The sequence below is a fragment of the Columba livia genome, chromosome 4 (genome assembly GCF_036013475.1).
Source record: "Columba livia isolate bColLiv1 breed racing homer chromosome 4, bColLiv1.pat.W.v2, whole genome shotgun sequence".
NCBI classification, from domain to species: Eukaryota; Metazoa; Chordata; class Aves; order Columbiformes; family Columbidae; genus Columba; species Columba livia.
Window position 1 is genome coordinate 59747991 of NC_088605.1, and position 24267 is coordinate 59772257.

General features: G+C 44.2%; 2 protein-coding genes and 1 long non-coding RNA gene across 5 annotated transcripts in view; 2 read left to right on the forward strand and 1 right to left on the reverse strand.

Moving 5' to 3' along the window:
• The window catches only part of MAML3 (mastermind like transcriptional coactivator 3), a 244691-nt gene extending 239079 nt beyond the window's left edge, over window positions 1–5612 (forward strand). Inside the window, exon 5 of one of the 2 annotated variants that reach the window (XM_065062014.1) lies at window positions 1493–5612. In XM_065062014.1, coding sequence (XP_064918086.1) covers window positions 1493–2484 — 992 coding nt within the window. In that variant the 3' untranslated portion in view covers window positions 2485–5612. The remainder of the gene's footprint in view (window positions 1–1492) is intronic. The other variant, XM_065062015.1, reaches the window with a different exon arrangement.
• Window positions 5298–20069, reverse strand: MGST2 (microsomal glutathione S-transferase 2). Of its 2 annotated transcripts, none has more exons than XM_005499883.3 (5): window positions 19742–20069; window positions 14847–14946; window positions 13613–13683; window positions 11674–11755; window positions 5298–8969 (listed from the first exon to the last, which is right to left on the reverse strand). In XM_005499883.3, exons 1-5 carry the CDS (start codon window positions 19797–19799, stop codon window positions 8837–8839), a joined length of 444 nt encoding a protein of 147 aa, XP_005499940.2. In that variant the 5' UTR covers window positions 19800–20069; the 3' UTR covers window positions 5298–8836. The 2 variants fall into 2 exon arrangements, with proteins under 2 accessions (XP_005499940.2, XP_064918089.1); XM_065062017.1 differs by lacking the exon at window positions 19742–20069 and adding an exon at window positions 19152–19209.
• On the forward strand, window positions 20035–23307 carry LOC135579386 (uncharacterized). The gene is made up of 2 exons (XR_010472382.1): window positions 20035–20174; window positions 20911–23307. It is a non-coding gene; the product is annotated as an uncharacterized LOC135579386 (long non-coding RNA).
• Window positions 23308–24267: the final 960 nt, after the last annotated feature.

Here is a 24267-nt window from a genome sequence, read left to right on the forward strand (position 1 = left end):
TTTAATGATGTTTGAGCCAGGAGTAATGGCATCCCCCATACTCTCACAGCTTCACCTGCAGAGTCTTTCATTTAGTTTGGTATGGTAGCGACTCAAAACCACAGTGAACGCGTGGCATAATCAGAGCTCTGGTAATTGTTTTTAAATAAAGATAGTAAATACAGAAGCACATTGACTTCCCAGAAATCGATAGCTTCCCCCACCCCTGAAAGGAAGACACAAGCATGGCTCAGTTATCTACCACGGTGTGGAATTTAACAAGATTAGGATTTTCTGATTTCCCATCACTGGCCTAAGGTAGAGTAAAATGTGCTTATAATATCGATTCACTAGTACACTCTCCCTACTTTAAACACCCACAAAAAACAATTTTTCTTCTTTCCATAGACTTAATCAGTAACAATGATACAGAAAATCCATTCATTTATGCCTCATGAGCTATTAAAAAATTGATTTGCCTTCTGAGCCTGACATTTCCATTTTCAAGGCTTACTTTTGGAAGACAATGGAGATATTTAGAAGAGAGCTTCAGATGGTTAACTGAAGTTCAGCTGCTTTGCTGCCATTGAAGAAGGCCAATTTGCTTGCTAGAAGCTGAATTAGGCCTTTCTCAAGAAAAGTGCTACTAAATCACAGACTGTATGCAACTTTGAAGTCTTAGGAACTAATATTTTTCTTGGAGAAGGGTACACATTGTCACTGGTCCCGGGGAAAAAATACAAACAAAGGCTTGCATTTACTTTTAAAAGAGGACTTAGACTCCTATGTCACTTCTTAAAAATGTAATGTTTGTTCCCAGTAAAGTAACAGAAAGGCAGGGCTGTTTTAGCCCTGCAGCTCCCATGGCTGTGTGGCTTAGGTACCTGAGTAGGTTATTATCAGGGAGGCAACCATCGCTGTAATCACGCATCATGCATGAAATTGTGTTGCCTCGACTCTTCAAAAATCCGAAGCCATGAGTCCCTTTGGGTACATATCCCAAAATTGTCGTAATTGAGAATTACTTAGTGAGTAAATCATCAGCCTTTTAACTTTGCCAGCCTCATTTTAGGCCATAAGGGAAATTGGGCTGCTCATCTGTATCGATGGTATTCTCTGATGAACAGTGTCCCGCTTTACAAATCGAATCTATAACACAGTCAGAGATTCCTGTTTAGGGTAGCACTAGAGCTGCCTTGACTCTCACCTTCAAGAAGAGGGAGCTTGGCAGGCCAGGACGGAGGCTGCAGCCAGAGTGATGTAGGGAACACATAGTCTCTGAAACGCAACTTACATTAGGCTGCAAGTACATCGCCCAAGGAAGGATAACCTTCTAGCTCTCTGCTCATCTTCACGTGAAACAATAATTTATTAGCTCAGAAAAAACAGGAATATGGAATCCTACTGTGATGCAGGATTCTCCTACAGATTCTATCTTATGCAAAGATGTGTTAATTAAGATTTACAGCGTTGTGGTTTTTTCTTAACCTTCCTCCTTCCCTTTTTGGTGTAGGTTCTCCCCAGGATATAGCAGCTGTGAGAAACCAAGCAGCACTTCAGAGCATGAGGACGTCCCGAATGATGGCCCAGAACGCGAGCATGATGGCAATGGGTCCCTCCCAGAACCCGAGCACGCTGCCCACGACCGCAGGCCAGTCAGACATGGGCATGGCTCCTTACAGCAACGCCTCTTCCAGCCAGCCGGGAATGTACAGTATGAGCACAGGGATGAGCCAAATGTTGCAGCACCCAAACCAAAGCGGCATGAACATGGCACATAACGCAGGCCAGGGAACAAGGCAGCCTGCCTCGGGACAAGCGGTGGGAATGGTCAGCAATTTTGGTCAGAACATGCTGGTAAACTCTGCTCTTCCCCAGCATCAGCAGCAGATGAAAGGACCTGTGGGCCAGGTGTTACCTAGGCCACAGGCACCACGCCTTCAAAACCTCATGGGGACTGTCCCTCAAGGAACACAAAACTGGCAGCAGCGAGGCTTACAAGGTATACCTGGAAGGACTAGCAGTGAAATGGCGCCCTTCAATAATGGCACAACGTACCCATTGCAATCTGGGCAGCCACGACTGTCCAAGCAACACTTCCCACAGGGGCTTAATCAGACAGTTGTGGATACAAGTGGAACAGTAAGAGCCCTGAACCCAGCGATGGGGAGACAGTTGCTGCAACCACTACCCGGGCAACAAGGAGCCAGCCAGGCCAGGCCGATTGTAATGCCTGCAATAAACCAAGGGGTCCCCGCAATGGCTGGCTTTAGTCAGCCTCCGACACAGCAAATGCCAGGCGGTAACTTTGCTCAGAGCAGCCAAGGCCAGGCTTACGAGAGGAATCCCACTCAGGACATATCTTACAACTACAGTAATGAAGGAGCAGGCGGGTCGTTCTCGAGTTTAGCAGAGGGTGCAGACCTTGTGGACTCCATCATTAAGAGTGGACCAGGGGATGAGTGGATACAAGAACTTGATGAGTTGTTTGGAAACCCCCAGTGAATGGGCTTGTATAGTCTGGAGCTTTGGTTGTTACATTTGAAAAAAGAAAAGAGAGAGCTGGATGTTCTCCCCATGCTTGGATTGCTGGGTTTTTTGTTTGAATTGGTTTGGGGTTATTGTTTTCTTTTGTTTTCAATCGTGCAAACTGATCTGATTTGTAGCCAACTTTGGAAGACTCAGGTGACGATGAAAACATCGGCATCCCAAGACTTCCACCGAGCAATCTCCATTGCATGGCAGCACCTGCTGTGAGGCGGGGGCTGGAGGGGGAAACTGTAAAAGCCAGCTGATGCCTCGGGTCGGGAAAATTTGGCCTTTCCCCACTGAAACAAGGCTTCATTGCACAGTGGTGTGGGGTGATCCTGATACCTCCTGCCTCATGCAACTGTAAACACTGCAGCTTTCAGGGGAGCAGATGAAAACAGCTGGGAGCAAAGTCTAAAGATGTCCCTGGGTGATTGCACAGGCCCTGGTGGGAAATGGGTTTAACCCTGGGATTAAGCAGGTCTCAGTGAGCCACAGCAAGGCCACAGGGCTGGCTCTAGGCTGTCACAAGGGAATGTGTAGCACACACCTGACAAACCTAAACAGTCACAGGGAGGTCACTATTTTCACTGCAGAGGGATAAAAATCTAATAAAAGTGTAGGAGAATATAAATATGGCTGTGTGGTGGGGACAGTTTGACTATGGGACTACTGCTGGAGACGGCTTAGGTGGGAGGGATATCTTAATGAGCTATTTTAGTCCCTTTGGGACTTGCAGTAGCACTTCCCTGTCAGAGCAGTTTGGTGTGTATCTGCTGCCTGGGGTGCAGAACAACAGCTACAAGTGGTGTTAAAAAGCTGAGAGGTACCAAGAGACATCAGCGTAGGTCCTAAGCAGGTCCCTCTATCACCTTACTCCTCGGTATGTTTCCAGTTCACTGCCTTCCCCTCCTATCCTTCAGTGTAAAGCAAGGCAAGCTCGCTGGGCTTTGTTTCAGCTGAGCAACAACTGCCACAAAGGGGCAGGCAGGAGAGGAGAAAACATGCATGAGAAAACATACAGGGAGGGTTTGGCATGCAGAATGCGTTTCTTCTCTCCTCCTGAAAAGTGCGGGGTTGGCAGCTAGTGTTACCCTGGAGCGTCTGGGCTCTCTGTGTGACATTATATGCAACCTGATCCTCAGTTTTAAACAGATGTTTGGTCTAATCTCTCTGGTTTGCTGGGACAAAATTCACTGCAGTATCTGAAGCACAGGAAGCAGTGAAGGACTACTGTAAAGATCATTCATGAATGGGTAAAATAATTGATGTACTTATTACAAACCTGGGGTCTGCCCAAATAAGCTTTTAGGTAATAGCGACATATCAGTATCTCCACTGTGTGGACCAGTGCTGAGCAGCACTGTAATGAAGTTATGATACATCTTGCACAACATTGAGATGCCAGCCATTCTGAATGTCTAAAGCAGCGGTTCCCAAGCTGCAATCTGAGGCCGAGGTAAGGTGTTCTCTGAAAACTATCACCTTTCTAGTGTTTTCAGCTGAGAGCTGCTTATCAGGGTATACAGTGGTGCATTAAAAAATGTTAACATGATTCACAGTCCAAAATGTTTGGGAGCCTCTGGCCTAATGCTAGCCTCTGTGAGCCATAAGAAGTGCTCTGTAGTGAAAGTATCTCTAGTGTACAAGTACTAGCTACCCAAGTACAGATTACCTCCTTGTGCACTGCTTTCCTTGGGCCCTGTGGTGTGGGGTGCTGAGCTGCTGAAACCCACGGGAGCTGAGGGGCTTGGCACCTTGCATTTTCAAGGCCTGCCTTTCCCTACGGAGCACAGATATGCACCGCATTAAGGAGTGGGAGCAAAATGGGCCTGGGATCGTGTCAGTACCCGATTATGGTTCCCTTTTGTGCAGTTAAGCCCTTGCAGGACTTACCTAGACCAGGGGAAGTACCTGTTTGAAATGCTATCATGTAGGCAGGACAAGGTGCATTTTTAACCTGCAATAGCTGCTCAAGGTGAGCTATCAATCCAGTTCACCCTGACTCCTGAATTATGTATTTTTTTTAAATGCTTTAGTTACACCTCTTTTAGCCAATCCCTTTTTAAAATACAGTGCAAGGACCTATTCCCATTCCTACTGAAGACAATAAGGGGTTGCCTGCTCGCTGCTTCAGCAGGAGCCAGGTTGGGCCCTAATTCAGTGGCAGGGAGCACCAGCCAAAGTTTTCGGTCCGTCTTGTGTGTAAGTGGTTCTTGGCCGGACCAGCCTGAACAGAAGGGATAGGCAAACAGTGGGACAAATGGTACCCCGAAGGGACGAGGGTGTCGTGCGTATGCGTGTCTGTGTGAGCGTGTCTGAGAGCACCAGTGGGCCAGGCAGCAACGAGCTGGTGCATCACGTACCTGTCCTGCCCCACTCCGCAGAGCCACACGGGGCTGGGGGACAGTGGTGCAGCCACCCTGCCTCGGGTGCCAGGGACCGGGCATCGCCCGCCAGCGCACAGCTGGGAATCACCGCGCAGCCACCAAGTGCAAGTCCATGTGGATAAATGGTGACGAAGACTGAGTCTCTCTTGTCTTTGTAAAGCTTCCTCCAAATACTCCATACTGGGACCAAGTACTAGAGAGGTAGATTTTAATAGTTTTGGGGTTGGGGTTTTTTTTGTGTGTTTTTGTTTTTGTTTTCTTTCTTTCTTACTATGGTGCTGATGTATATGTAATGTTAAAAAAAAAGTTATTTGTAAATATGTTTTTACGATTCTACAGATATCACTGGGTCTACTATCTGTAAAAAATATACATATAAAAATATATATATATATACTGTTTGTTTAAAATAGAGTATTTTTATTTCATTCCTTAACTCATCCTTACTGCAGTGGTATTGCACTTCAGATGACATCTGATTACTAATTTGTACTGTATCCCTGACAGCGACTTGCTCCATTTTATTCAGATTTTTCTAGTTTTCTGGTTTTACTTTGTACATTAAGCATTGCTTATTTCCTTTTAAGACCTGTACAGAGCTCTGAAAATGTAGAAAAAGTCCTGATGTTAACATACCACTTTTAAAGACAAACAAAAGCAAACAAACAAACAAACAAACAAAAACCCAAATAAAAGATGGTTATCTGAGTCATATACCGGGCTGGTTTATAGGATCACCTCTCTGGTTTATAGGATCACCTCTCATGTTTATAGGATCACCTCTTGGAGCTGGGGCGTTACGGGCAGGGTGTAGCCGGAACCAGGCTCTTGCACAACTGAGTAGCTGCCCCTGCATCCCGCTGTGATGAGCTGCTGGGTGGGAGGGACTTACTCAGGTGTCTGCCTGCCTTTGGGGTCATTTCGCCCGTTTTGTGGAGCAAGGTGAGTTATCAAACCTGCCTGTGTGCTGTGGGAAGGTCTGCGCTCAGGCAGTTGCTAAGGGGACTTGGTCTGCAACTGGACCCATTAGAGGTGGCAGCCCCAAACTTGAGTGTTTGCTCCGTGTGTGCTGAGCAGGGAGTAGGGAGGTGCCTTTAGGGGAGCAGAGAAGATGGAGAGTCTGGGATGTAGGAAGGAGTCCTGTGGCTAAGATCTGGGGTGGAAGAAGGGAGATGTGGGGTTGGACATAGAAGTTACAAAGAAAAGTTGAGGAAATGGGGGAAGCATGAAGATAAATATTTAGAGAAGTTCCCCAGCCTATTACTGTCACCTGCTATTACTACAGTGTGAGAATTGTCTTGTCAGAAGCCTTTGGGAAAGTGCATGTAGATTTGTTGAATTGGTATGACCTGTTCAAGATAAACATGCCATGTAGCCTTCAAAGCTCGACAGTGATGTCTCCATATCTACAGCCTACTGGGGAGTTGTGTGGAATCAGACATGGGACATCTGTTTGCACTGCTTGCTGTTCAGGGTGTCATGTGGCTCAGCTCCACATACCACCTTTAAGGTGAGGTTCCCCTTCTCTCCTTAATGTTAGTCCTTTATCGTTTTAAATGTGGATAATAGGGCATAAAGAAGGAGACGGGGCCAGATCAGAGCAGCCTGCCAAAGTTACTCCTCAGCATGTGCTGGATGTGAGCTTGCTGAGAAAAGGTGCTTTCAGCAACAGGCTCCTAGATACCAACTGGCTTTGGTGCTGCAGCAGGGGCCATCGTCATTTCTGATTGTGACTGGCAGATGAACATTCGCATCGATTCACTGCGTATGCTGAACATGCAGCCTGGTACTAACTCCTCGATCAGCAGGCAGGAAATTGTGTGGTTCTCACTAAACTAAATACTCCTACTGACAGTGTACATCTGTTATAGGTATATTTTGGTTTTAATTATGGAAGAGTCAGGCATTAACACTTTTCGATCATAGGCATTCTGTCCTGGCTTACTGGGGAAAAAGCAGTGACTCAGAAGACAGATGGCATCCTCAGCTCTAGGCCTCTTATTAACTGGTGCACCTCCTAAAAGTTTGGGTTTATGTTTATCTGCTAGATGATGTTTTGCAGCCTCACAGCTGCATTTTTCAGCATGTGAGACTGTCCCTGTGCAAAAGCACTTTATCCCTTTCTGTGGAAAAGATGAGATATGGGAAGCTGTCTATAAAACACACCAGACGATGACAACAGGTAAGCTTGGAATGGAATAATTTCAGACATGAATACCTAGTTGAACACAGCTAGTGACCTTTCGGCCTTCTCCTTTGTGTGTTTCAAGTACTTAGCCCTTTGTCTCTGGTTTCCTTCTGGCGGCAGCACTTCCCGCTGCCCATGGCTGTCTCGAGGCATCACTGGCAGGTGGGTAGGTGCATTTTCTGTCTTTCAGCCCACAAAAGGAAAGTTGGTGGAAGGATTCCCGGTGATTCCCGTGGTTGTTAAATCTGGCCCTGTTGTACTTTCTCCCTGGAGGCAAGTGCCAGAATTGCCCTTCCTGCAGCTGTGTCAGCTCCAGCCTGTTTGCCGTCAGGATCTGTCCTTCTCCCTTTGGCAGCCATTAGCAGACCCAAGACTTGCACTGTTGCACTTGTTTCGGTTTTTGTTCAAATGACATTTCAGCTTTTGCTGCTTGCAGGCGGTAAGTTATGTCGTTTAATCACAAGCTAACTTATGCACATGTGTCTACCTTTTTTCATATGAAAGGTTATTATGAACCTGAGCCAGCACTCAATTATTCTGTGCTCAGGTTATCAACCTTAGTGCACCTTTAGACCATAAACTTGTTCATTATATGGATGTGACTAAACACCACTGTAAATGTGCAGTACTTTTGGCCAGATCGTGTCTGCAGAGGCATGAGAAAGAAAACTTCTGCCTGCTGGCTCCAGCATGAGTATATTTAGCATTGCCTAAATAATTTGAATAATCAGGAGTCATCAAAATAGGCATGGCCTTGCTTCTCTGCTCTACACAGTTTAAACTGACCACCAGCACGCTTGGAGCTCATGGTGCTAATCCATTGGTTTCCCCCCATTTTAGCAGAAAACTGTTTTCATAGTCAGTTTGCTTTTCATTGTCTTTCTGTGATTCCCAGAGCTGTGGCCATGCTGACATGTTTGTTTCGTCTCTCCCACACTCACTCCAGCCATCTGTGCCTTGCCGGGACACAATGCAGTAGACCCAATTGTTAGACGAGCATCTGTGCCTTCTCTTTGTCTAGGCTGACTCTCCCTCTCGCAAGTGCTGCGTTGTGGGGACAGCCTGTTTTCAAGAGGATTTGTGTAAGGACTGGGATCTGCCTACAGGAGGGTCCCACTTCTACGAGAAGAGTGTTTGAGCATGTGTCGAATTGTAAACATGTGTATAAAATCAAGAGGCCTTCACAGAAACGTAGGGTCAAGAGCAGCTTTAAATGTTTTCCTGAAGAAAGCATTGTTTCCAGATATGCTTAAGCAGCCTCATGCAGCGGGATTAGATATTCCTGGAAAATTGGGACCCCGCAACAGCGTATTGCATAGAAGCTTTTTTTTACATTGGTGCAGAATGAACAATGTTGCTGGGGGAAATGAAGGGGAGTGAAGGAAGACTACAGAGGCATTGGCAAAGCTGAAGGACATTGGGTGAGATGGGCTGTTACTTGCAGTGCAAGTTGCAACTACATCAGTGAATTAATGGGTTTAGTTTTATGTAATTTGTTTAGGATTTACAATACTGTACTGAAAAGAGAATATTTAATTGCAAACTCAGGTGACATGACATTCTGTCTTACCGACTCTTTTTCAAGCAGGGAAATGAGAAAGTGTAAACAGCTCAGGAGGAGCATGCATTTTACTTTGCAATGGGCTGTTAGTAAAGAGCTCTGTTGCTTTATTCACAAGCATCTTCTGTTGTTCAGGGAAAGCATCCATGTTATTTTATTTTATTAAAAAAACCCCAAACAAAACAGCCTTCAGAATAATTTGCGTAATCTCTTCGTAATGCTGAAGTCCAGGTACTCATCCAGAAAGCTGTTAACAATGCCAGCTGCACCCAGGGTTGTCAAGCAAATCAGAATCAGCAAATTCAAATAAAAACCTATTAACCTAAAAGTGAAGAGCAGAAAAATACTGTTACAAGCTGGACGTGGTGTGTTTACAGTGAAACGGCTTGTCCACACCAGTTAAGAAGAGGTGCATAGAATCAGGAAGGATCACTTCTGTGATGCTGCCTTGGGGTTTTTTGGTAATAAACCATCCCCACATGTGACTTTTGCTAGGGAGAAGAGAGATTTCTAATATCCTCTCTGTGGGAAAACTCCCCCAACGTTTCTAAATATTGATGTGGAAGTTGGGAACTTCCTCCAGGATGAGCTACCTCATCCCATGACATGAAGACCTGTAGGTAACGCCACAGACAAGCTTGAGCACCTCACTGCAACTTCAGGTGTAAGAGTGTGGGAGAGAAGCCCTCGGGACTGGGGGAGAGGTGTGTGTCCCACATCCACACCTCTTGGTCAGGTACTCTCCGCCGAGCTGGGAGATCTGCTTCTGCTTATCACTTTGGCTTGGAGATGGATTTTTGGACTGGGAAGAAAGAGTGTCGATCCTAAAAATCAGTGATTAGGGCACTTGCTGGGGATGGGAGAGGATCAGGTTATTTTAATTATACAAAATGGAAAGCTCCGACAGAAGAGGCTGGGAGAGCCCTTCAGCTTGGGAACACAGACTCGCTGTTTGGGCAGTGTGAGCAGGGAGCTGCCCACCCATGCACGCTCTCCTGGGGCTGTTCTCAGTTGCCTTGGTGCAGATTCTGGTCTGATAGGGAGTTGCTGCTGGGTTGGCCTCTGCCAACAAAGCAAGCAATGAAAGGTCTCTTTGGAGAATCCCATCACGCTGGTGTTGGAGGGGAGCTTGTCAGCTCAAGTGGTACCTTGCTTAGGCACCTCTGGGGGCGTGGAGAGCACGAGAATCACGCTGGTGCTTAAGAATTATCAAAGTAGCCTTTCTGTGCATGCCCATCTAGGTGTGGATTTGAAAATGGTGAAGTATGAGATTTCCTCCATTTCAGAAGAGCAGGAGAAGCCTTGAGCTTAGCCCTTCTAGGTATCAGTCACAGCCAGGTGGAGGAGGCAGCTAAAGGATACAGCTCACTTACAAAGACCTCTCCAGCACAGAAACCAAGTAGAAGGCACATGTTCCTGTTGTGTTCTTAAAAAATCTAGCCTTAGCAAATCTGAACTGCAATTCATGTAGTCAAGTGCACTAGTATGTTGTAACCAGCTCTCTGAGCACGCAGACCAGGTTTGTCTATATAACTAGCACAGATGTAATCGGTGATGACAGCTGGGAATCAGTGTGAAGACTAATTGCCTCCTTGCTACTCGGGCAGCTGGGGATGTACTGTATGTTTTGGCGCTGGGTTCTGCATGCCCAGCTTGCGCTGAGCTGGAGGGAGGTCAGCACCAGCCAGGCCTGCAGGGGCAGGTCTCCCCAGCAAAGCCATTGCCTAGGGCTGCCAGGCTGTCTCAGCACCCTCTTCAAGGCAAAGAAATCAGAGTTTCCCCAGAGTGTAAAGCTCTGTCTGGCAGTGAAGCCAGCCACTGTTCTTAGGCTGCCTTGAGAGGCTGAACCCGTTGGTCTAAGAGTGCTGAAGTAAAGCATGGGAAAGATTTCTGAGACAAAGGACTTTTTAGTTTGTTGATTAAATAAAAGTCAATTATGCTATGCTTGTTCATTTACTTAGACTGGTTTGCTTCCTTAATAATTGCTAGTCTTCTGGTTGGTGTTCACTGCATCATTTGAATTACTGCATCTCTTACTGGGACATATAATATTATTTCCATATATTTGCTCTGGAAAAAAACATAGCTTCTCCCTTCTCTTAAGCAACAACTCTTCCAAAGAGCGCAACGGATTGGTGGAGACTGCAATGAAGGAGAATGATAATAACAGTACACAAGCTATGGAAAATAGTATGCTCTTTTGTTGCTGCAGGATTATTCACCGCAAAAATGGTCTGATTGTTTTGTATCTTCCTCTAGAAATACACATTTCAAGTCTTTTAATTTTATGACAAGCATATATCATGCTATTTTTTTTCCGAGACTGATAAGTTTGCGGGAAGAGGAGCCTTAGGTCAGGACACAGAAAACAGTGCAGTGACTTCAGTGAAACAAGAAATAAACTGTGTGTTTAAGTGTGTATAGTGGAGGGGCGTTTCACCAGTATGCATGTTTGTTGAAGCAGAATTTACATTACGAGATGCTGTGCACTTAATGTTCGTTAATGTATGCTTGTCTGAAGCTGTGTTCTCTTATCTGTTGGGTGAAAGTTCATCAGCCTACAAGGCTGGGTTTGCTTGCTTCCTTTAGTGCATTTCATATGGCTAGAGTAAAGGTCTTAATGTGACAAACTGAGGAGAAATGAAAACAGCAGACAGGCAGGCACTGCGCAAGCCGTGCCCGAGCGGTCCCCCATCCCACAGCAGACCTGAGCGGCAAAACTGTGCTGCTGCTTTCAGACCTCTCCAGCTCTGGTTGCCAACGTGCCCAGAACAAAGCGGGCACCCACAAGGTGAGCATCAAACCTTTTCTCTGTCGTGACCTGTAGCATGTGCACATCTCAACCCAGGCTCCTGCTGTCACAGCCAGCTCTCTTCCCTGAGGGTTTCTGCTTCCTACCTCTTGCTGACACTTTACACATGTTGGATTCAATTATAGTCACTTCCCACTGCCAGTCCTTGGCTCTCAGCCCGGCTCCAGACCACAGCCTGGAGCTTTTCACCTGCCCCCAGCTGGTAACTCCTTACCTTCCTTTCACAGACTGTACATAACCGTGGAAGTACTTGTAGCGGGCAAACATGTACAGCACACCCAGGAAGGAAGCTAATCCTAAGAAAGAAAAGATTAATGGCAGTCAAAACCAAAAAACTAAAAAATTAGGACCGCAGACAGTTAACCATGTTAGTTATGTCCTCTAGTTATATGGCTCTGGGGATTTTCATACCTACCCATATCCTGGGAAGTTATCCTGGGAAAGAATCATTCAAAGGAGATGGATGTATTCATGAACATTCACTACGGGATGCTCTTGATATGGGTTTACAGGTAGGGGTGGACATAGGACTATCCAAAAAGACCTTAAAAGCATTCCCTGAAAAGGAGATCCCAAGAACTGACAGGAATCTGTACCCCCTCCCCACAGGACAGTGGGATGGAGCATTGTGGCTTGTGAACTGTTATGGCAGTTTGTGTTAAAAGAGAGTGTTTGTTTCAGAAGGAGAACCTTATTTATGTTGTTAATAACCTGTTTTGCATTTATATAGCAGCTTTTATCAAAAGACAGGAGAGAAACCTGTAGTGAAGTTAGCTTTCTGACCTCCCTGTGGGAAGAGTATAAAGTTATCTCCATTTGATAGATGGAGCAGGATGCGTAGGTCAGTCATATTATCCAGGACTAAGCAGTGCTAGTTAATTTTGTGTTCTTTCAAACTGTGTGAGGGAGGATTACAGAGGACAGCTTTTACTGTGTTCTGGATTAACTCCTGTAACATACCTATGGGAGATGCTCAGCTGAAAAAATGACTTAAAGGGGAGGTTAACATAATCCTTTTTTTCATACATGTGACAGCAGGTGTCCGTGGTGCTTGTTAGTAACTGTGGTTTTCCTCAATTCAAGTGTCTGTCTACAAGCACATGTACTATCTTATACCCCAATTGTTGACTCACGTGGTGCTACTTTGGACCTACACTGGATTTATAATGGAGGTGGAAGTCTGGCTGTAAGAGACCCCCAAACCAAAGTTACTGTTTTGGAGCAAACCTATTATAGAACATGTAGAAGAAAGCTAGTCACTCAGGAAGGAGAAGTATAGCAGGCATGACCTAGTTATCTGCTCTCCAGCCCTCAGAAGCCCCCAGTTTCTAAAATTACAGCTGGGGAAGGGTTAGGAAAGCAGAATGCAAGAGTTAGGCTCTGTCACGAGTTCTAGTCCTACGAGTGTTCACCCCATTGCTGTTAGCAGACATCACAGACCCGTCTTGGAAAGCCCAACAGAGTGACAGGTATGAAAGCTCTGTGGCATCTGAGTTCAGAACATTTGGCCAAAAACTGACCCCCTGCCAGATGCCTGAGAAAGCGTAACAGGTTTTCACAAGTCCTCACTGCCCACCTGAAGTACAATACCTATGACTGGAGATACCCATGTTAAGACTGCGTTTCAGTGCTATGTTCCCAAACAAACAACTGAGTCGTAGCCCAGTGGTGGTGTCACTTGTCTGAGATGTAAAAACCTGAAGGTTTGATGGCTTGAGCTCCATCTCCCTCGGCTGGGGGTCCAGCCACAGGAATGAGTGCTCTATTTGAGCCTTTTCAGGCTGCCTGCTCCCCAGGGATGACAGCTGTGCTTGGTGTCCTGTCAGAATCATCCCACGATGTGCAAATAATTGTTAGTGGGAAGCATCCAGGAGCTGCTTTCCTGAATGATTCACTCCAAAAAATAATAAATGTGCCATGTAGTGGCTCCTTGGTTGACAGAGAGAAGCAAAAGCTGGAAGGGCTATGTGAAATGCCATGACTAAGTAGGGATCTCAGTGTCACTGAGCATTCCTCTAGGAAGGCTATGCTAAGGTAATGTAATTAAAAGAAGGGGAAAAGATGCCTACTGTGATCTGCCTCCTGAAAAAACAAAGCATTTTAAAAACTTATGTAAAACTTCTCAGCCCAAGATAAAAACGAAAAGTGTTTACCTTGATTAAAAAACCATCCTGCAGTCCAGAGGACAGTAAGGAATATTGGGTAAAACTCCACACAGTTTTGTCTGCAGAATAAATTTGTAAGAACGTCAGTCTGGAAAGGAAAAGAGCTATGGGGTGGATTTTAAAGGAGAATCAGCTTTGGCCTCATTTTGTTTCCACTGAAGTTGATGCTACCGAATCCAGTGGGAGCACAGTCAAGCCAGATTTAGGCACTCTTAAAAACTCTCTCTTTGTAATCTCAAATACAAACTATTTCAAATATTTTCCTGGTATTTAAACTTAGACAAGGATCTGGATCCCAACTGCATGGAAATAAATGGGACAAATAATCTTAAATCAAGTGCAGCAGAAGGAGGCAGGAATCCCAGCACATGGACGTGATGTTAATCACTCATCTCCATACTCCGTAACTCTGCAAGTTTTGTGGGTCAGCATTCCCAGGACTGCAAGGGGAAGCGCAGAGCCTTGCGCAGGCAGCGTGGATCGCTCTGCTGAAGCCACAGACAGCACTCGATACTTCTTATGGTGAGGGCTGTAACACCTTTATTTGTGGACATCATGAGTTTTCCCACCCGTGTTTTGTTGGGATATCTTTTCTGGGTTGTTCTGAATTAATTTCTTTTTCATGAATTAGGCAACCTTCTATATCTAACATATTCTGTTATTTAATATATTGCTTAATATATTCTAGTCTCGTTATTGTTATCCGCAACAATTACAGTTACAGCAGATGGGATTGTTTGAAACAAATATAAATACTTCTGCATAGGGTCGTCAGCTAATCACAAACTTCAGCCCGTTAGGAAAACACTGTCTTCTTAGACAGGCTACCCTGCAGTTATCCTCTGAGAAGAGAGATGTTTGCTCTTGTCTTCCATGTGTTCAGTGTTACCTGCAGTCCAAGAGCCGGCAGCACAGCTCGCTAAATCCAGAACACCTGAATTCTCTAAGTTACAGTTACAGCTCTCAGCCCCTACTTAGGTTTGGGTAATCTGCATGCCTAGTTTGATCAGAATTTGAGCAGTGACTGTTTTAAATGAGCCGAACTTGTCCCATTATCATGAAAATAATAGCTGAACCATCTGAAAAGTGTTTTGCTCGTTATTTTTCTTTTGTTTGAGAAAAGGATGGAAAGAAAAAGGTAATGTCTTAAGACAATATTTTTGCTTATCTTCTGGACTCAATTGTTATTCATTGCCACTGTCTTAGTGATCTCTGAACTTACTGTGCACGAAATGTCCTCTCAAATTCTGGAGCTCCAGTGACAGCTGGAGGCATGATCTTGTGCTTCATTCTTGATTTCCCCACCAGCCAAGCAAAATAACCTGTAAGCAAAAATAAGGGCTCACAACTTACACCACTCCTCAGCTCAGCTTTACATGTCAGTGATTTTTTTAAACAGAGATCATTGTTCTTCAGCCCTTTCAATTTTCTTTAATGGAAAGACACCAGTATCAGATAAAGTAGTTTTTCCTTACAAAAGTTTAGATCTAATCTTCAGGAGTGACTTATGAGGAAGGGGAAAAACTGCTATTTCAGAAATATATTCTTTCTCTTTTCGCATTTTCTAAGCTAGCTATGACTTAAACATCCTTCCATCTCATCGGAATTGTAGAACCGCAGAGCCTAGGAGCAGTCCAGTCACACTGCAATGGCCGAGCGCTGCCTTTGTGCTATCTCGGTAACCAAACTGCCCTGACAGAGGCTGCTTCCCGGCTTGTTTGAATAGCATGTGGTTATTTTGTCTTAGTGACGTTAAGACCTGTAATGCTTTAGAGTATGGGGCAGCGCTGCAATCATTGGAAACAAAAATCTGGTAGCCACCTTTTAAAAGTCATTTAGCCATGTCTTATAGCACATGCTTTTCCATCTGTTGTTATTGTCTGGGACTCTCAAAATTCTGCCTGTTGGAAAGAGCAGAGAGCTGCAACTGTTCGCTGCTCCCCACCTCATCTGCTGCAGAGCTCGGAGAGCTGCCTGTTGGAGCAGCTGTGCCGACTGGAGCTGCTGGTGCTTCCCTGTCTTGCAAAAAGCATTGCTTTATGACGGATGCAGTGCCACCTAAAAGCTAGATTATATACTGTAGAGTGACAAAGTGTCAGGTACTTACCATAAAACCCCAAACTTACCAAACACTATCTCTGCATTTCTGACCTGAATTTCTAAGGTCACTTCTGATGTATGTATGCATACCTCATTTTACCGACATACTCATTGCAGAAGTCTACCTTTAAAAGTTTAAGAGTCTCACAAGGACGAAAGGTGACATACAGACAGCACTTTCCTGTACGCAGCAGAGCTATTGGCCAGCCACCTGTTTGACTTTAAAACTCCCGGGGTACCTGGAGTTATTTTTCTGGCCACGTCATATCCACCCTGTGATGGGCAGCTCGCTATCTACCCTTTACTTAAAGTTTATCTGGATCCAGAAGCCAGGCACCCCCCTGAGTTCACTAAAGAAACTAGGCTTGCTAATGGGCAAGCCTAGAGCACACCTTCTGTCCTCCCTTCTGGGAGCAGTTCCATCAAAATACAAATAGAGATATTAGTCGTGCTGCCCTCTGCACCTCATATGTCTCAGCCTTGTGGCCAAAGCCTTTTCCCAAAAAGGCATTTCCCCATCTGTCTTCTCCCCATGTAAGTAATTATGTGCTGTTTTCAAGTGACCTCTTAACCTTTCCCTCCGGAAAGCAGTCAAAGCATCTCAGATATCTCTCTGTAAGGTAGGTTTACAGGACTTTTCATTGTATTTGCATCCAGCAAGACCTCCTCCACTCCCACCCACACGTCTTGTTATGCCTGGTGATTCATCTGTTTATTTGCCACCTTGCAGCCCTTTCAGAAGGGCCAAATGGTAGCAGGGAGGGTTCAGGGAACGTGCCTCAGGGAGACTGGAGCTCATGGAAGCACAAGAGTTATTTTTGAGAAATATTTTCCTGGAAAACTTAACTGAAAAGTTGCTTTTTGGCTTCTGTCACCCTCAAAATCTGGGACCATTTTGTTTTCTACTGAGAAATTAAGGCAAGCCAAGGCAGGTCACTGCACCTGAATTAGCTTCTTTTAGGAAAAAAAAAAAAGAGAGAAGCCTTGAACAGATGTGAACAAAATAAACTTACCACGGGAAATACAAAGGTTAAGGCAACGTAGGGCCCAAATCATTCCTTTTTATTTATTATAGTGCAAACCAAATCATCAAGGCCATGGTACAACCCTGGCCTCAGCTGTAATGCTGTTCACCCTCGGTACTGCTTGGTCAGCAAGGCTGTAGTTTGAGGGGCAGAGATTTGTACATGGGAGACTCCAGTTAACCATACGCAAAACCAGCAATCAGGTTGTGATAGTATGGCCAACCATCATAAAATCCGCTTCTTAAGTGGCTTCCACTGTGGTCAATGGGAACTTTGCTTCAATCAGGGACAAGTGGGCTTTTACATGCCAATGAAAAACAAGCTGTGGCACTGTATATGGGGACAATTCAAGTCATGTCTGTCACCTTAAAAGAAAATGTGAGCCCGGTGTGCAGAACAAGACAGGTGCCAACCAGGGACTTGGAAAGAGCTCAGGAGCGCAATAATTACTGTATTTTTTGTTAACTGTATAGAACTTGCCTTTCAATTCCTTGCCGATGAATGGAAAGTAGCAATGTAACTCCAAATTTAACTTTTGTGTTACGAGGGCTAAAGTAAATAATAAAGCAATGGGAGAGCTCTTCTGCCCCACCTACTGGAGGTGCAGTCGTGAGGGCTCCAGAAGGCACTGCAGCAGGAGTAAGTAAAGATTTCCATTGCCTTTTCTTCCCCTTGTATCAAGTCGTACTGTTCTAGCAGGCTAAATTACATGACTGAGGCTTGACTTGCCTTTGTTTGCCTTTTTTGCTTTTTTTGCTTCCATCTTCAGGTGGCATTTATGGTTACTGAGTTAATATCTTTACTCTGAAAATATAGGACAAAGCAGGCTTTCAAGGAACATTACTCTCAAACATTTTCTTTGTGTTAAAAAGTCCGTAGAGAAGCTGATATCTGTATTGCAGTGTATGATAGTGTGTGCTAATTTGGGCAGCCTGGCCTAACAACCTTAAGAAAAAAACAAATACTTCTCAATAATGCCTTGCTGGATCACGGGATTATTAAGAATGATCTTTAAAAGGTGCTAGTTCAGAGAGATCCTTCAAAATAGACTATGTAGTTGGACCCCCGTCCTCCCTGTTCTCTCCTATATCAATGCCTGGGATTCACTCTGTCTCTTCATTGGATTCCCTTGTTTTCCTATCAGTCTACAAAACACTAATCTCTCAAGCCAATCAGAGCTGCTTAAAGCAGGATTCGTGACTGAAAACCCCTTCCTGCATTGTTTCTGTTGGTTCTTTCTATCCCGCAGCATTTCTTGCACATCTTAATCTTTGACTGACCTGATTCTTCGAACAACTCATGGCTTTGAGACACTAAATCTTGTACCTCTGGTGACTGTAAAGCGAAACCTGACTTCCAGCATTGCTTCAGGGAGGTGGTACTGCCCGTTAGCACCTCCCTGACTTGGGACAGGAGGCTCAGCAGAATAAACAGAAGAGCAAACAGCATACTGTGTGTATTTTGTTCACAGCAATTGGTTCACGCTGGGCTGCTCCCCCTGCGTGAACTGGTTATAACAAACGCTTCCAGTGCCAGTGAACTCCCATAAATCAATCTCTGTTAGTTTGCCTGTGCTACCAAGTGTGCTGAAAGCAAGGCAAACCGTCATTTAAATCAGATCAGCAGATCAGATTCTTACACAGATTTCTCTTCGGGCTTGATGTCAGACTGCCAGTGTGCATTAAAACCCAGGTTATCTTGTATTTTCTGTGATTTTAACTAAGATCGACTAATATGGATTAACCATCACAAGAATGGTTGTGTTTTCTCCTCCCCTTTCCAGTTTCAGTATCTGTACAATTCCTTCAGTTTTCAAACTGCAGTACTTTTCCAGATAATGTATGTATGTATGTTTGGTTGGTTTTCAATCCTTTACACTTTTACATTAAAAATCAAGGCGGGCAAGTTGAACCTGCATAGAAGTTGGTGGTAAAATTTGCCACCAGACAGAAATGTTCTGTGAAGATCACAAGGGTACGTTGTAGCTGATCTGATGACAGAAAATGTGAGTTTTAGGTGCTTTTAATTTGCCTTCTGTTGTGTTGGGCTTCTTTTAACTTGGAAGGGTCACATTCTCAAGCTTTTTCCTTTTTTTTTCTGGGTACAAATGTTATTTCAGTAGCTGAGGCTTTGAGAAAAAATAAACACTCGTTCCGCATAGATAGGTTGCTAGATGAGTTGGCAGTGTTATAGATATTTGGAAAAAGGCAAAGTAATTATTTTTAACTTGCTCTTAATCTCATCCTCATATAGCACAAATGCATTAAAAATATATCTTGTTTCCTGGTGTAAATACAACTTCATGAATCAACATATTTCAAAGAAAATAATGATGAGCATTAAAAATGCCACTGCAGTTTTAGACTGATATACAACAAAAAGAGCAGCTCACACTTGCCCACCTTTTTCCCTTTCTCCTTTCTCTCGGCATGGGATAAAATACATCCATTTCAATCTTAAAGAAATGTAAGAGGAAATTATGAGAACATGATATGGAAAATACGATATTTTTGCTACCTGTGGTAACTTTCATTTCAGATATTTAGTATATATCTCTAATTCAGGAAACAGTTTTTAAAGCACTTTCATTCCAGCGCTGGTGTATTTAATTTCACAAATTCACTCCCACTTTTGAGGTTTTCAGTTGTATAGGTGCCTAAATAAGAGTGAAAACCAAGACACAATGTGGCTTTGGGGTAACTTTACAGCTAGTTACAAGCTGTCACAATAGCACAATTCCAAAAAGTCAGCAAACAAAATAGAATTGAAAACAAATTGGTTTCTCCCACAGGGAAAAGTACTCTGCCCCACTGAGCCAGCGCCCTCTTAGACGACGGATACGGTAAACAATGCTTCGGTGAGAAAAATCTAACTTAGAAGTTCTCAGAAATTAAAGCCACGGAGCAGCCAGTTTGCCATCAAATAATTTCCAGTGCTCCAGAAGCGGTGGAAGCCTCCCCAAGCCCCAGCCCCGCCGCCCTGCGGCTCTTACTTTGCTGGAAGGCGGAAAGCAGAGAGACGGCCGCAAGGAAAATGAGATCACCAGCCATGTTCCCAGCAGCTTCCGCGTGCGAGCAGGATGTGAGTGCAGCACAGACAGCTTGAGGGAGCAATAAGGAAACACAACAGTTGGGAGAATTATAGTGCTTTTCAGCGTTGCCACAAAGGTCCGCCTTGGAAATAAAACAGCCTCGCTTTTTAAAACAAGAGTGCAAAATTATGGCCGTTTTTCATTCCTGAAAAAGTTCAAATAGAGTCAGCCGGCTCTGCCTGCCTCTCGCCTGTGTGAAAACAGAGGGAGAACAAAACCAGCCTTTCCTGCCTCTGTGGATTCAGCTGTTCTTTTATGTCTTAGATTTCAGTTGCAACCTCTTTGGGGGCGAAGACTTTTTGTTCTGCGTTTGTATGGGGTCCAGCACGGCGAGGTTTGTATCCATCTCTAGCAGCACCATTCTAAAGCAGCAGGTGCAGGAGATGAGAGGGGGGAGCAGAGCTTTGTACTGTCCCTACACTTGATTTACTGGTTTTGCTGAACATGTACAACTTAGGCTCTTACAGACGGCACAACAGCGATTTACAAGTAGTCAGCATGCAAAAAAGAATTGTTCAGGATAGTTCAAAGGGTGAAACAACTGAGAAAGAAAGAAAGAAATACGTCCATTTTACTGCCTGGAGTATACTTCCTATAGCTTATGCCTAGTCCTAAAACTGGGAGAAATTCTCTCAAGGGACACTTTTTCATCAGCTAGACCTAACTAAGAGGAAGCTTAATGTCATTAGGCTTTAAGATCCCATAAGACTGCTGGAACTAAGCCAGTGTAGTGTTTGTCGTGACTCCAGGATTATCTATCCACTTTGTCTCCAACTGACATTAAAGTGAGGTATTTCATTGACTTCAGCAAAATTTGCTAATTTTAAAGTCTAACATGAAAAGGACTTTACATCAGTTATTTTACCCTGACAAATTTTAAAGGTTATTTCTTGGGTATTAAGTCAGTATGTAGTTCTTTCTAAAGACTGGAAGAGTAGATATATTGTAATAACAGTAGTTGGATGTTTCTGCTTAGTAGCTGTTTAATTGTTGATTTATGAGCTTTAATTGTGGTTCTTGCCATGGTATGGGGTTGGGTTTCTGACCACACAGTTTCTCTATGTTTTTAGGGGCTGGCTCAGAGGTGTTCAAAGCATTGTCCCCCTGCTCATCAGTCAAGTGAAGGAGAAGTCTGACAGAGCCAGTCACTGAAACATTTGCAAAATGAGTTTGAAAAGTTAAAACCACAAGAGCTAAACATGTTAAGACCAGGTAAAACTGACTTACTGGAGTTTTTTTCTGACTTTATTCAAAAGATGTGAATTTCAAAATGGCAATGGACATGCAAAATCCAAGAAAGATTGACTTAAAAGTGGGTAGGAATACAATCTAGAGCAGGGGGTTAAATCCACAGAAATGTCATGTTACATGGCCGTTATGGCTGAGCTAGAGTCTGCTTAAGACTGTTCGCTTTCCACTTGTAGTATAGAGTTTGTAGTTGCCTACAGATTTATATTGCTTTTGGTCATATGTAGTCCACAGGCGACTTGATCTAGTGTTATGTATCCTCCCTATGTAACCCAGAATAGAAAGTCTGATCACACACAAAACAAGGTTGGCTTTATTTATGATTGTGGAAATACAGTAGTATCTCAGATGCCCAGAGCTTTTATGATGTGTATAAGCCTGAATATATAAATAGATGCCCGGATCAGCTAAAGGTTTCTCCAGTTATGTCAGGACATATTGACAGCTTGTCTGTGGCTCATTCCTCAGCTTGCTCCAGAGGAATGTAATTTGATATTTGCACTTTTTCCACTTGCATGTATTTCATATACGCTTTGCTTATCTCTGTTGTTGTAAATGGATGTATTTTCTGCAGCTGTTCAAAGCAAGAATAGAGGTTCTGAGCTGTGAAATGTAATGTTAAGTCCGAGACAGCAGCGGTATCTTAGCAGACTCAGGCCTTTCCCATTTGGAAACAGTGGTATTTTATCCCGCACCATGCTGTGTATGGTAAAACAAGTTTCTCCCAATGTATTTTACAGCAGCAGAAACTGCTGCATGGGGTAGGGACGGGACTTGGAAGTTTCATGTAGCAGCTGCATATCAGAGCTGGGAGTCTGCATAGCCCCAGGATTTAAGGCAAATTAGTGGTCCCACATCTGGCTGACCTATGGGTCTCAGGTGGACCTTCCCTAAGAGGCTGGCTCCTCTCTCTGCAGAGAAGCTCCTGTTGACCAACAGCACAGGCAAATCCCAGCAGGGTGGCAGAACCGCTGTCACAAGAGAGCAGAGGCTTGAGGTAGTGAGACCAAAAGCATTTTAAGCATGAAACTAGACATCAGATAAGCTCTTTTAATGGAGTTGCGCTATCCAAGCTGCTCACTTTTTGTCTCTGGAAGAGCTGAAAAAAGGCTCTGCAAAGGGCGGCACTCAGTCTGTGCTGGGGTGCAGATTCTTCAAGGCCAGTCACAAATGGCAGTGCAGCATCTTTTATTTTTAAACACCTCTCAGAGACAGGCTCTGAAGAGCAAGAGGCTTCTCTGGCTGCAAGGGAAAATATATCTGGTGTATCTTTCACTGGAAGTGTTTATAGGGTAAATCAGGACTGTTACAATGTCTGAGGCTAGCTCATGTATCAAAAGCAGTTTAGCTACAGCGGTACAGGAGTGAGCTCTGTGTTTTATTAATTTACTCTGCTTCTCTACAATATATTACAAAGAACATGGGCCTGTGTGGCACTGGGTCATACTCAGGCCTTAAATTTATCAGAACCATGAAACAGGTGAAAGAGGAAGAAAATAGCTCTATTCCTTCAACTGTTCCTATTTCTATCTCCTAAATACTAGCTGTAACCCATGTCTGTTGTTGTTTCATATATACTTTGCCTGGTGCATTAGAGAATGGATGAACAGTCCGTTTCATCCAGTTCATTTTAAGGTCTGGCTGTGCAGAATCCCCTGCTTTGTGGCAGCGTTACCAAATGATAAAACGGATCCTTGTTTTCCATCCCATCCTCTGGGCAGCGGTGGAATGAGATCTGGCTATTTTAGATGGTGGTGGCAGAGCAGAATTGAAAGGATCAAACACAGCAGTAGCCAGAGGTTTGGATTCTTCCCTGATCTGCATCTTCTGCAGCCTTATGTCACCTCCATCAATATTGGATGTAAGTCAGGAAAGAATTGGTTCCTGGTGTTCTCATCCGGATGTACAACTGATTGATGTGCTTTAACTCCTGTCAGTGTTAATGTGAGTTGCTACATGCACATGAATCCCCACATGGCTACAGGCCTCTTGGATTTCCTTATGTTCTTGGGATATCATTACATTTTTTACTTTGGACATTGCAAGAACATATCCAGGATGCAATTCTGGATTGCAATAGAGCATAATATATTTTTACACATGTTTATAAAACATAAACTGTACCAATCTTGCATTGTATCCCATTGTAATCATAGCAGGCTTTCGAAGTAGCAGCAAAAAGAGGACTCTAGATTTTTATAAGAACTACCTTCGTGTAATCACGGTGTGGAGTTTTTGTTTGTTAAAATAGTGTTTTTCTGTTAAAAAACCTGTGGTTTTGTTTTGGTTTTTTTGGTTTTGAGTTTGTTGGTTTTTTTGGTTGGTTGGTTGGTTTTTTCTTATAATGTCTTCACCTGTTCTCAGCTCTGGGGAGCTCAGAAGTGCAACGGCTTGGGAGAGATTCTCAGAACCCACGCAGGAAAATGGTGCACACACAAGCATATCTGCACTGCAGTGTAAAAAACCTGTGTGTATATGGTAATCAGAAAATACCTGGGGCATACAGATGAGTAGGGGCCAAATATTCCCCACCTCCCATGTCTCAGACCTCTTCTTCCTCCTAACCTGAGTGTTTCTGGAACAAGCAGTAAATCTCTAGAGAAGAGGTACAGCTCAACACAAGAAGGGAATTCTGCAAACCCTGCCTCTCCCATTCAGCAGAAGAGGAGGAAACGTAGTATACAAAGCTATTTCCCATTTTTCCATTTGACTTTCCCTGTGAGAGATTTAACGTGTGCTGAGAACGGTACCAGCCTGGATGGGGTGTGGTGGGCCTTGCAGCACACAGTGTTTGAGGAGAGTCACTTTTCTTTTGTCAGTACACATTATTGTGTCTGAAGATTAGAAGTAACTCTCCTAGATTCCTCACCCTATAGAAATATAGTGTGGCTTATGTGCTGTGCCTCATTCACAGCCTAAAGCTGCTGTGGACCGATACCTTCATCACGCCTGACTGCCTGTATAGTACAAATTAGCAGCATTTCAGCAATAAGTAACAACTTATCAATTAGTAGTGGAACTGGGAGCCAGTGCTTCCAGACGTTAGAATGCCTCCCGTGTCACACAGTCCTGCTGGTTCTGGGAATGGTATCTCCGGTTTGCAGCAGGTGGTCTTGGGAGAACCAAGGGCTGGTCTGCGAGATGCAGATCCTGCATGACTTATGTCTGGATCAAAGGAG